This window comes from Xyrauchen texanus, chromosome 27 (genome assembly GCF_025860055.1).
Source record: "Xyrauchen texanus isolate HMW12.3.18 chromosome 27, RBS_HiC_50CHRs, whole genome shotgun sequence".
NCBI classification, from domain to species: Eukaryota; Metazoa; Chordata; class Actinopteri; order Cypriniformes; family Catostomidae; genus Xyrauchen; species Xyrauchen texanus.
The window spans coordinates 22,708,595-22,720,692 of NC_068302.1; the positions used below are offsets into that span (position 1 = coordinate 22,708,595).

Here is a 12,098-nt window from a genome sequence, read left to right on the forward strand (position 1 = left end):
GGACAACCAGGGTTCATGGGTTTGTGAACTCACATGGGAGAAGAAGCGCAAGGACTTACCGTCCACCACGTTGTGGTGGGCCGCTATGGTGGCCGCATATACCTTCAAGGTGGAGGGGGGCAGCCGTCCCTACAGCCTCTCCTGCAGGAAGGAAAGCACTGAACCGACTGCACATCTCTTAGGGTCTTCGGCTCGGGAAGAACACCAAACAAATGCCATGAGGGTGACTCGTTCCTCGTCCTCCCTGACCTTACACAGGGTCTGTGCAAGTAAGCTCACTGGGGGGAACACGTATTTGTGCAGCCCCTGGGGCCAGCTGAGTGCCAGCACCGTCCGTCCTGAGGGGGGCTCCCATCAGGGAATACCAGAGCGGGCAGTGGGAGGATTCCCAGGAAGCAAACAGGTCTACCTGTGCTTTGACGAACTGACTCCAAATCAGCTGAACCAACTTAGGGTGGAGTCTCTCTCTCCACTGAGCATTGCCTGCCGGGACAGTATGTTCGCTGTTGCGTTGAGGCTGTCCAGGATATGAGTGGCCCTCAGCGACCTCAGCCACTGCTGACTCCAGAGGAGGAAATGGTGTGCGAGTTGCGATATGCAAGGAGAGTGTACACCACCATGGCGATTTATATATGCTACTGCGACTGGACAAACGCATGCTTTCCCCGGATCAATGGCAATAGCCTCCGTAGGGTGAGCAGTACAGCCAGCAACTCTAGGCAGTTGATATGCCAACACAGCCGTGGTCCTGTCCAGGAGCCAGCGACTACGTGCCCATTGCAAACAGTGCCCTAGCCCAATTTGAAGGCATCTGTGGTGACCATGACGCTTCTGGACACCTGCTGTAGGGTACTTATGCATGCAGAAACATGAGTTCAGTCCAAGGGCTGAATAAGCGGTGGCAGACCTGTGTGATAACCACGCGATATGTGCCACGGTGCAATGCCCATCTCGGGACTCGAGTCTGAAGCCAGTGCTGAAGCGGTCTTATATGCATCAACCCGAGCAGCGTGACTGCTGCCAAGGAACCGTTGTCCTCCTCCTGAATGACTTTGTGCTTGTGAGGTGCACTATCATCAAAACTGAGTCTAACTACATGCCGAGAAAAGAAATGCTCTGTACCGGGGAGAGCTTGCTCTTTTCCCAGTTGACCTGAAGCCCTAGACAGCTGAGGTGCATGAGCACCAGGTCCCTGTGTGTGCCCTGTGAAGAGCTGCCTCTGCAACCTTCGTGAAGATGCGAGGGGACAGGAACAGGCCGAAGGGGAGGACCATGTCACTGATATGCCCGGCAGTAGAAAGCAAACCATAAGAAGGGTCTGTGTCGTGGTAAAACCAAGACGTGAAAGTACGCATCCTTCTAGTCTTGATGGGGAGGCATGCCAAAATGTGTTTCTGCATCAGCATCTTGAACAGATGCTGAAAGGCCCGGTTCAGAACTCGCAGGCCAAGATTGGCCGCAACCCACCGCCTTTCTTTGGCACGATGAAGTAAGGGCTGTAGAATCTTTTCCTCATCTCGGCTGTAGGGACAGGCTCTATCGTGCCTTTGCGCAGATGGGTTGGAAAGCGCTAGTCACACGTCCGAGCTCCGGGCGAGGGGCTCAAAGGGGACAATTGCATCTGACGTACCTGGGGGTGGGGCTTTGCGGCAGGGGGGAGCAGGCAATGGCACGTCGAGGAGTGTTGTTTCGTCCTGAGGTGGCTGCGCTGAGGGGAACCTTGAAGCGCTTACCTTACTCCACATACCTGGCATAGAAAAGGTTAGCAACTGAGGAGGATGGCCTCTTGGGCCAGGCACGCAAAGACAGAGGGGCCACATTCGCGGGGCCCTGGCTGCGAGTGCTTGGTGTCTGGTCATCATGACAACAGTGGTCGTAAACACCAATTATGTGACCTCTTTTTTTTACTATATGGGTACTGCAGGCCGTTCGGGGTGCGGCAAACACAAAACAAAAGGAAACAAAGGATTTTCCCCAGGGGATGGAGTGATCCACCTGAGGCGAACTGGTCTCATCTCAGAACTCGACAGAGGCAGATGAGCATGCTGGGGAACAGGAGGTCCACAGGGAATTACCCGGTGAGACCACGCCCATTGAACTCCCCAAACCGCCCCTAGCGCCAGCCGGGCCGTACCTGAATGTAAAAGGCATAGCGCAGGGGGCGGCTGGAGTTGCTTACACCCGGATGAAGGAAAGCCACGACCGCAATGTTGCCATGGTCATTTTCTCACAATGAAAACATGAACGCCCGTGGCCGTCAGAGGTGGAGAGATAACGACCGCATCCAGGAATCACACAAAGATGGAAAGGCATCTTTAAAAAGACCTGTCTTTAAAAAGATGTTTGCATTGACCTTTACACTGTAAAGGTTTGCGCATAATAATTTTATGAGATTAATGTTTTAAATATTAAAACTATGAATGTAGAAATATGAAACTAATGAAACTGTGATCTAATATTTTTAAATGCCAAACTAAATTATTAAATATGTGCTATATCATGACTACAAAAAAGTTTAAGGCTGCTCTGATGCTGCATTTCATTTACACTGAACCAAAGCAGCATAAGAACTGCCTTTAATACTGGGGGCTGAGGTTGATCAGAACAGGCATAATTTAGTCTGACTTTTATGCACCATTGCGTCTTAACACAGAATTTCTGCATGTGTTCCTCTCCTGTAGGTGTCTCATTGCTGGAGAGGCTAATGACACAGAATGAGCTTTATAGGACAGATAACATGGAATATGACAAACGCTACGTCACCAAACTGCTTCTGAACTACAGGTAGGGTAATTCAAAGATTACTCATTGACAGCCACAATATTAGCCATGAATTAAAAATATATAAAAATGGATTATGTTGAATGTTAAACATTAAAAACACTGAAACATATAGTTCACTATTTTAAAAATCCAAGTTGGACACAAATAAAACTTAATTGCACACTTTGGCTCAGTCTTGCCAAGTTTTTAACAGAATGAAGAGCTACTCTGTCTTTGCTGTGCAAATACACATAAATACCTTAATTTAAAACTGAGCTCTCGCAGTGTTCCGTGTAGGAGAAGAACACGGAAAAAACTTTTGGTGATCAGCTTGAAGTCTTGTCAGTGCTTCAGTAAAAGAAGCTCATTGGTCACTTGACAAGAACACAAGAGCCCGCACTGGCGACATAATTTTTTTTTCGGTCATGTTGGATCCTTTTTTCCATTGCTGGAACCATTAACTCAGCAGGGAGTCACTGCGGTCAAGTGATCAATGACCTCCCACTGGCAGATGATAATGCTTACTCTGTCTCCCTCCACCTGACCGGTAATAATGTAAATTAAGCTCACACATAAAAATAGATGGAAAACTTGACTAGTGTGGCCCCAGCTTTACCAAACCATTTCGATGAGTTATCATTATGTGGACAGTGCCAGCACTAAAAGCAAATCAAGATGTTCTCTGGAAGCGCTTTTCATGTGGAGTTCAAAGCGGCGTGAATTAGGTAAATGCGGCTTCACTATTGCTGTAGCAATGAATGGATATTACAGTTGACTAGCAACCTAAAGGGACTAGATCTTTCAATAAGTCAACCTCCCACTTAGACTTTGGGAAACATTTAATGTTACTTCAATTGGTGCTATTTTAGTGCATTTCTGTCTTTATACTGTACAATACTTTGCTTGGAAAATGTTAATAAACAAATAATTGTAGCATATTGTTTTCTTTTCTAAAAAGTAATATAAATGTATTTTGACAATAAAAAGTATATAGAGAATCAAATTACAGCACTTTCTAAATCTGCTATTAATCGTGATTAACTATGAAAACCCGAGGAACCAATCATTCAGCCGTGAAGGCTGTGGGGAGGACGGAGGGTTCCAGTCCAACCCCACGCTGACGGCAGCATGTCAACCATCTGGGTGTCAGCATCTGACTGAGCGTGCTGACCCGAGGGTGGCAGCCCAGTGGAGTCTTCTGCGTCAGACGCCGGAACACTCTCCGATGCAGTGGCAAGCTCATCATCCAGCTCAGGGGGCTCAAGAGGATAGGCGGACTAGCCGTGAGGTGAGCCGCTGTCACCCCGAGCCAGGCAGAAGTCAACGCGCGTGTTGGGGGGCGGGTGGTTCATGGGGATGTACCCGGTGAACCCGAGCCTGCTGCCATCCCCGAATCGCCTCCATCGCCAGCCGGGTCGTCCTCAATTCCGTGGGAAGAAGTAGTGACGCGGGGGGCGGCTGGAGTGGCGTTCCTTTTTAGGAAGGAAAGCCGCGACAGCAACGTTGCCATGGTAAGGTTCTCGCATTGAGAACACAAACCATCCACAAACGGTGCATCGGTGTGATCACGGCCCAGACACACTAGGCAGCGCCTGTGACCGTCAGGAGCAGAGAGCACTCGACCGCTTCCAGGAACTACAGAGGGGCGGAAGGGCATCTTTATAAAGACGCATCCTAAAAAGGACGTTCAACACCGCTGTGAATTGCTCTTTTAGAAAATTAAACTCTTTTACAAAAATTATCTTTTAAAGAGCGCTGTCGAAGCGCCCAGGGGCAAAGCTGCACTGCTGTGCAGAGAAGGAGAAAGCCACTGATATGCGCCGTAGATCCAATAGCATACGCTCTGAGAGATGAGATGGACAGTCTTGTGAATCGCAGCTCGCTGCTCACACAACCGGTCGGCTCAGAAGAAAATTTCTGAATGAACAGACGCATTTCCCTCCCTTTATACCCGTATGTTCGGGGGTGGGACATGCAAATTCTGTCTGCTAATTTCTCATTGGCCTTTTCTCAAGTTCAGAGATGTGCGAGGCTCTTAAGAGAGACCCCTAGTGTCGCTTCTTCGACACAACATCGAAGTGAGCAACAGACGGGGAACATGACCTTTTCTTATTAATAATATCAAAGTGTTTGTCTCTAATTCTAATTTGTCTTTATTCTCTCTCTCTCTCTTTCTCTCTCTCTCCATCTTTCTCTTTAGGTCTCATCCATCCATTCTGCAAGTTCCTAATGAGTTGTTTTATGATGGGGAGTTGATATCCTGTGCAAATGAGATAAACTCTAACCAATACTGTACCTGGGAGCACCTGCCCAAAAAAGTATGAGACATACCAGACACAAAACATGTTCAAACCCTTTAAGTTAAGAAAACACGTAGTGATAAGACCCTTATAATTATTACTCAGGGTTTTATTAACTTGCATGCCCTATTTCTGCTAATCTGTGTCTATGCTTTATTCTGAAACACAGGGATTCACAAACTGATTTTCAGTCTGTGTCAGACATTCACACAAACATTCACAGACACAATAGTTATTATTATGAGGAATGGAAGACCAGAAACCAAGATTACTGCCACTATGAACTTTGTGTACACTCCGCATACATGAAACACAAACAAAACAAATTACTGTGTAAATAAATCATAAATCCATCGGTCAATGGGACAATTTTACGAACAATTTGTTTTACATTGTACTATTCACACTGAAATTAGTTCTACTCATGTTTCTTGAATGAGACCCAATGTTTGTATTTCGTGGTGATATAGGATATCTGAGAATTTTCATTTTCTAGCCTGCACACAAATAATTTATAGCTGTCAAATTAGAGTAAATATAAAACTTCTCCCAGTTTTTTTTTTCTTGGTCATGTCCAGCTGGGAGGAGGCCTCGGGGAAGACCCAGGATTAGGTGGAGAGATTACATCTCCACACTGGCCTGGGAACGCCTCAGGGTCCCCCAGTCAGAGCTGGTTAATGTGGCTCGGGATAGGGAAGTTTGGGGCCCCCTGCTGGAGCAGCTGCCCCCGCGACCCAACTTTGGATAAGCGGTTGAAGATGGATGGATGTTTTTGTATGCTTTTCTTTGTTTACTTGTTGTGCTTGCCATAGCTGACCTATGATTCTGTATAGTTCTGATTAAAAAAATGTTCCTTAAGGGATTTCCTGTGATTTTCCATGGAGTGCCTGGGAAGGATGAGAGAGAGTCAAACAGCCCCTCTTTCTTTAACACCTTTGAAATAATTATCATCATTGACTACCTGAAGAAGCTGCTCCTGACACAGGCCAAGAGGGGTATCTCTAAAATCTTCCCCAAAGAGATTGGCATTATTGCCCCCTACAGAAAACAGGTCAGAACTCCTCTTTGACAGCCCTTTTTAATCACCAAAATAGATGTGAAACACAAGGGATAGTTTATCCAAAAATGAAAATCATTTACTCATCCTTATGTTGCTCCAAACCTGTAAGAATTTCTTCCTTGAAAAACAAAAGGGGAAATCTTTGAAGAAAAATGTTTGATCACTCCTTTTCATGCAGTTATAATTAATTAAGCTTTACATAAAAGCGCTACAGTCTTGATGAGTCTCGTTTTGGTCTGAGCGCTGGCACTGTTCATGTAAATGATTTTGCATACGTCAGAATTTTTGATAAGATGGAAGTGCAACATAGCACTGGGGAAATGCTGCTGCTTCACTCCAGAGAGTCTTGTACATGCAGCTTTACAAAGGTCCAATATGGTTTTGTTTTTTTCCAAAATATACAGATAAGAGGTTCTTTCTCCATCACTTGATCATTGACACGGTTGTGTGTATTTGTGGTATGTGCTTAAGTGTAATGATCCCAGACACATCGTAAAGGTTCAGCCCAATTCCAGCAAGTGTTCAGAACTCACATGGAGCTGAATAAAATGTCAGATGTGAAATGTAAAAATTGGTAAATGCGTAAATTTGCTTTAAAGAAAAGTTTTGAAAGCTCTTATTTGCATAAAATTTTTTTATGTCCATTCATTGTGAATGCATGAAAAAAGTGTGACCAGGGCATTCTTCAAAATGTTTCCTTTTGTATTCCACAAAAAGAAAGAAAAACACATTTTGCATATTTTGGTGAAATTTTACTTTAATGGATTTATGTGGCTGCAAAAACCATTAGCTGTTAATTGGCCCAACAGCCACAGTTCTACTAAGATAGCTAATTTAACAATTTCTCTAGTAAGCCATACATTCAGCTTGTATATACAGTAACACTTATCGTGGATCCCTGACTGTTTGTGTAATAGTCAAGTCATTTTTATTTGTATAGCGCTTTTCACAACACAAATCATTTCAAAGCAGCTTTACAGAAAATTATGCTGTAATGGTTTTAAATAAATAACGCAATTCAAAATCATGCCAATGTTAGTTATCTATGTGTAGTACAAGTCTTGTTTTATGTGAGTAAACTGAGTAGATGTTGGTGGGCAATGTTTAAAACTCAAGAAGTTTATATAAACAGACATTAGAAGACATTAAGTATCTTTGAAGTTCATCCCGAATTCACTTCATGGACTTCGAAGTGCACAAAGAGAAAGTGTCCTTTTATTTGGCTGATGAAGGCTTTAGTTGGCCTTCATTTATTGTCTATGTATTCTATTTTAAGGGAGTGTAGTCCATCCTATGACCAAGATGATGCTAGCAGACTTCTAGCTCATGGCATTTAATTTACTTTAAATGTAAATTAATGTCCATTAAATACTTTTTCTCTCTCTGGGGTTTGATTCACAGGTGGAGAAGATCAGACGGGCCATTGATGCAGAAGAGGACTTTCAAAAATGCATGGGCATTAAAAATCTGAAGGTTAGTTTAAGGACTGTAAACACTCCATTACTCTAGTATGACTTTTCATCCTAAATCGATACAAATTAAATCCCTTTTCTGTTGTGTCGATTTGCTATGGGTTGTGTAGGTTGGTTCCGTGGAGGAGTTTCAAGGCCAGGAGAGGAAAGTGATCATAGTGTCAGCTGTTCGCAGCAGTGGGAAATTCATCAGTTTGGATGAAATGTTTAACATTGGGTTTCTCAAGAATGAGAAGGTAATAACTCACAAATACAAAACAAAAAACACACACAAAAATTTCAACTAGGACATGTTCTCCATAACCAGCCCAGTAGTTTTTTCTTTCTCAGTGTTACTATGCAGGAGAAATAAATATGTATTGATGGTTTAAGTTTCAGCATTTGAAATTGTATTATATGTATTTATGATTACAGCTAATAGTATCTTAAGTGTTTGTGGTGTCTTAGCCTGGACTTTCTTTTCTTCAGAGATTTAATGTGGCTGTGACAAGAGCAAAAGCCCTGTTCATCATGGTGGGAAACCCCATCATTCTACGGACAGATAAAAGCTGGGGCAGGTATGCATATAATCTGACAGTTCATGAAACGTCTGTGATCATGAAAGAATTTAGATTTTAATATATTGTCACTTCTAGTTTCTGGGGCTTTGACAATCATCTTGGACAAAGCTCATAGCGAATCAAGGCTAGAATATAGCAATGGTAAATGGGTGAATAACCTGTATCCTACATAGTTTTTTAGGGAAATCACTTATTATATAAATTTGATTGTTTGCAGAACTGCATGTACAGATTTCTAGAAACAAAATATTATTTAAATTAGTAAATCAAAGACCAGTAACATCACAAGTTGGCTTTAATGTAGGAGCTATTTAAATATTTTCTAATTATTCATGGCAAAAGAAACTCGCACATGATATTTGGTAACTAAAATCATTTTATTTTAGGTGGACAACTTAATAAGGTGGCTGGAGTAACGCATCAGAAATAGAATGGGGCATCTGTGCACTGTTGATGCTATGGACACTTCCAGTGTAGACAGCATAGTTGATTATAATGAGAGCAATTTGTTTGCAATGCGACGCTAGCTTCCGGCGTAGACAGGGTGTGAGGGAAAATATTCCTTGTTTGAATAATGATAATAAAATAACATGTTTTGAGTTTATATTTAATTCTGTGATGCTTACATATGTGTTTGCAGGTTTATTGATTTCTGCACTGAGCAGGGCGGTTACACTGGATTTAATTTTTCCAGCGTGGAGAGAATAGAGGAGGTTGAAGAGCGTTTGCTTGCTCTTAACATCCAGGAGGAAAAGGGTAAGATTATCTAAACCACTTTCTTCCACTGTCTGGTCAAAATAATTATTTAATAATAATAATTTTGACCAACACAACAATAAACCTTATTATTATTTAAAGGGATAGTTTACCCAAAAAAGAACATTTACTCACCCTCATGGCATCCCAGATGTGAATGACTTGCTTTCTTCTGCTGAACTCAAATTAAGATTTTTAGAAGAAAAAATGCAAGTGAATGCTGGCCAGGACTTTGAAGGTCCAAAAAGCACATAAAGGGAGCATTAACCAGTGGTTAAAGTCATATCTTCAGAAGCGATATGATAGGTGTTTGTAAGAAACAGATAAATATTTCAGTCCTTTTTTTACTATAAATTCTCATCCCTGCCGAGAAGGTGGCAATATGCACAAAGAATACGAATATCCAAAAACAAAAGAAGAATGTGAAAATCGAGATTTATGGTAATAAAAGACTTAAATATTGATCCGTTTCTCACACATGCCTATTATACCGCTTCAGAAGAAATGGGCTATTTCCTATATAGTAGATGACTGTGAGTTCCCTATATCAGGCAAGCAGTAAACGAAAGTAGCTGTCTCTCTTTTCAAAGGTTTCGTCCTCCGGAGGTCGCATTTGTCAGCCGTATACGCAGGGGCGAAAATGTCATCAAAATGTTGGGGGGACAATAAACATAACAATTCTCAAGAGCAATTTTTGAAGGGGACACCAAGGTTTTTTTTGTTGTTGCCCCATTTGCATTTGTATTATTTTATTTCTTAAACAATTATTTTAAGAATATATCATTATATTATTTACAATACACATATTTTAATGATATTTTAGGGGGGTACAACCCTCAGATAGGGGGGTCCTGACAAATCTTTTCAAAAAGTATTTTGATTACTGATGAGATTACTTTGCATTTTAATGTCATATGTTTCATTTAATATTTAGTCCTTTCAGATGGAAAACATTTATACATATAAATGATGATATCCAAAGTGCATTTGAACAGTGGTGAAACACTTTCTTATGATGTGTTACATTCATACAAGCAGACAGAGAAGTAAGTTTGAAGTAAGTTTGGAGCAGAAGAAATAGTAATAAACCTTGTGTAAATTGTCAGCTTTATGCTAAGGTAAAATGTTATTTCTAGCCATTATACATGCACGTTACCAGGCACTATCATATTTTTTTTTAATCAAGAAAATTCATGTTGGATCATAATTTCTTTTTTTCTGGTAAGACTTTTGATATTAGGGTGAAAATCATATTCTTGATAATAATTTTTTTTTTATTGTTTTTCTGTAAAAATATCTAAAATCCTTAAAACAATTTGAACAATCTTGTTTTACTGCATAAGATATTTGGATTTTTCAGACAATGTATTTTTAATGTGTATTTTGTCATACTGTACCGGCAGAGTTTTTATTGTTAAAAGAAGTGAAAAAATCTACCAGTGCTGAAGAAGTAATCCAAAGTATTTAGAATACATTACTGAATTTGAGTAATCTAACGAATTATGTTAAAAATGACATTTTAACATAATTTGTCTGAAAAACATGACACCAATTGTCAACACAATTACTCAAATGCAAGTAATGCTAATTCCCAAGTTGAAGTACCTCAGTAGATGGGGTATATAATATGTATAATTATTGTAATATATAATTAAAATAAATATTATAGACTAAAAGTACACCTGTGCAATCTATTTTTTGTTCTCTCTACATCATTATAACTCTCCTAAAATGTACCTCATACATTCCCTTCCAAAGAGACTGTTCCCTTCTCACTAAAGAGTGGCATGCTGTCATAGCAACCATGATAAATCCTTATTCCATTTGCCCTACGAAGGCTGTCGTGTTTAAACGAAGAGTCCAACATTCCACAATCCATTTTTGACGTTTGAAAAAGTCCATCATCCGGGTACTTAAAGTACACTCTTTTTGCAGCATTTTCAATGTAAACGTACTACTCACACTACGTACACTAAAAAAAATGGTGTAGAATAGTGCAGAAATGTGTAGTTTGGGACGCACCTACAGCTACTGAGTGAATTCGGCGTTGACGTATTTACGGAGCGTCAGAGACAGCACTGGAGATGATGCAGAAACTTTATCACATTTGTTCATTTATATTAGGCTACATGTAGGATAATAATCATAATAACAACAATAATAATACTTTTTATTCTTATATAATGGTATATACTATAAATCTTCATTCTGTTTGTCATGTTTAACCTGTTAATGTATATATTTTCATAATTTTCCTTAAAATATTAATACTGCTAAAAACTGCCAAAAAGAATAAAAAAAGTCTACAAATGTACATTATTGTATTTTTTTATTATTCTTTTTTTTAACAGTTTAGACATCCTCCCATCTCTGAGCGCCGAGAAAAGATGACATATGCATATAGCGCCATCATGCGACTGTAATGCAGTACTAAATGTATTAATAACAACATCCATTGATTATTATTAGATGAATACATACATGTAATAACCGAATATATGAAACATTTCCACTGTGCACAGTCTTTTGGTTTCACAATACTATCACCTCAACGAATTAGTAAAGAAAGAAATCATTTAGCATTTTAAAGGGAAAAACTAACCATATCAAATATTTCATCTGTATAAATACGTTACATGGTTTCGGCATGCTTCGGAATTTATGTTCATGCAGCCCCATTAAATTCTTTGTCCAGTTCATGATTCATTTATTTGATTTTTATATTATTTATTTGGAAGAATTAAAAGAACAGTTTCATGTCTATCCTTGTTTTTTTTCATCTGGTCGAGGTTGATAAGGGTTTTAGAAAGTAATTAATAATAAGTAATGCAATTAGAGCAAATCTGTACATTATTCACTGGCGGCCAAAAGTTTGGAATAATCTATATATGTTATATATTATTCAATAAAATATTGCAGGAATGAAATGAAGTTGTAAACTGGCGTCGCTCGCATTGTGGAATGCATTGTCGGTAAGAATGAGTGAACAAATGTAGGGAACGAATTTGGACACTTCTACAAATTGTCTGACACCCAAAAGAGTGGATTTAACCACTGGAGTCTAATTAAATACTTCTATGCTGCCTTTGTTCTTTTTGGAGGATCAAAGTCCTGGCCACCATTCACTTGCATTGTATGGTCCTGAGAGCTGAGATATTATTTTAAAAATCTTTGTTTACACATCTGG

The 12,098-nt window shown here is 40.3% G+C and overlaps 1 protein-coding gene across 3 annotated transcripts in view; it reads left to right on the top strand.

Moving 5' to 3' along the window:
* Window positions 1-12,098, top strand: part of mov10b.2 (Moloney leukemia virus 10b, tandem duplicate 2) — a 32,126-nt gene that overhangs the window by 18,699 nt on the left and 1,329 nt on the right. For all 3 annotated transcript variants that reach the window (XM_052093774.1, XM_052093775.1, XM_052093776.1), the window contains 7 exons: window positions 2,682-2,784; window positions 4,964-5,081; window positions 5,923-6,114; window positions 7,525-7,596; window positions 7,706-7,831; window positions 8,064-8,152; window positions 8,796-8,911. In XM_052093774.1, coding sequence (XP_051949734.1) covers window positions 2,682-2,784; window positions 4,964-5,081; window positions 5,923-6,114; window positions 7,525-7,596; window positions 7,706-7,831; window positions 8,064-8,152; window positions 8,796-8,911 — 816 coding nt within the window. The remainder of the gene's footprint in view (window positions 1-2,681; window positions 2,785-4,963; window positions 5,082-5,922; window positions 6,115-7,524; window positions 7,597-7,705; window positions 7,832-8,063; window positions 8,153-8,795; window positions 8,912-12,098) is intronic.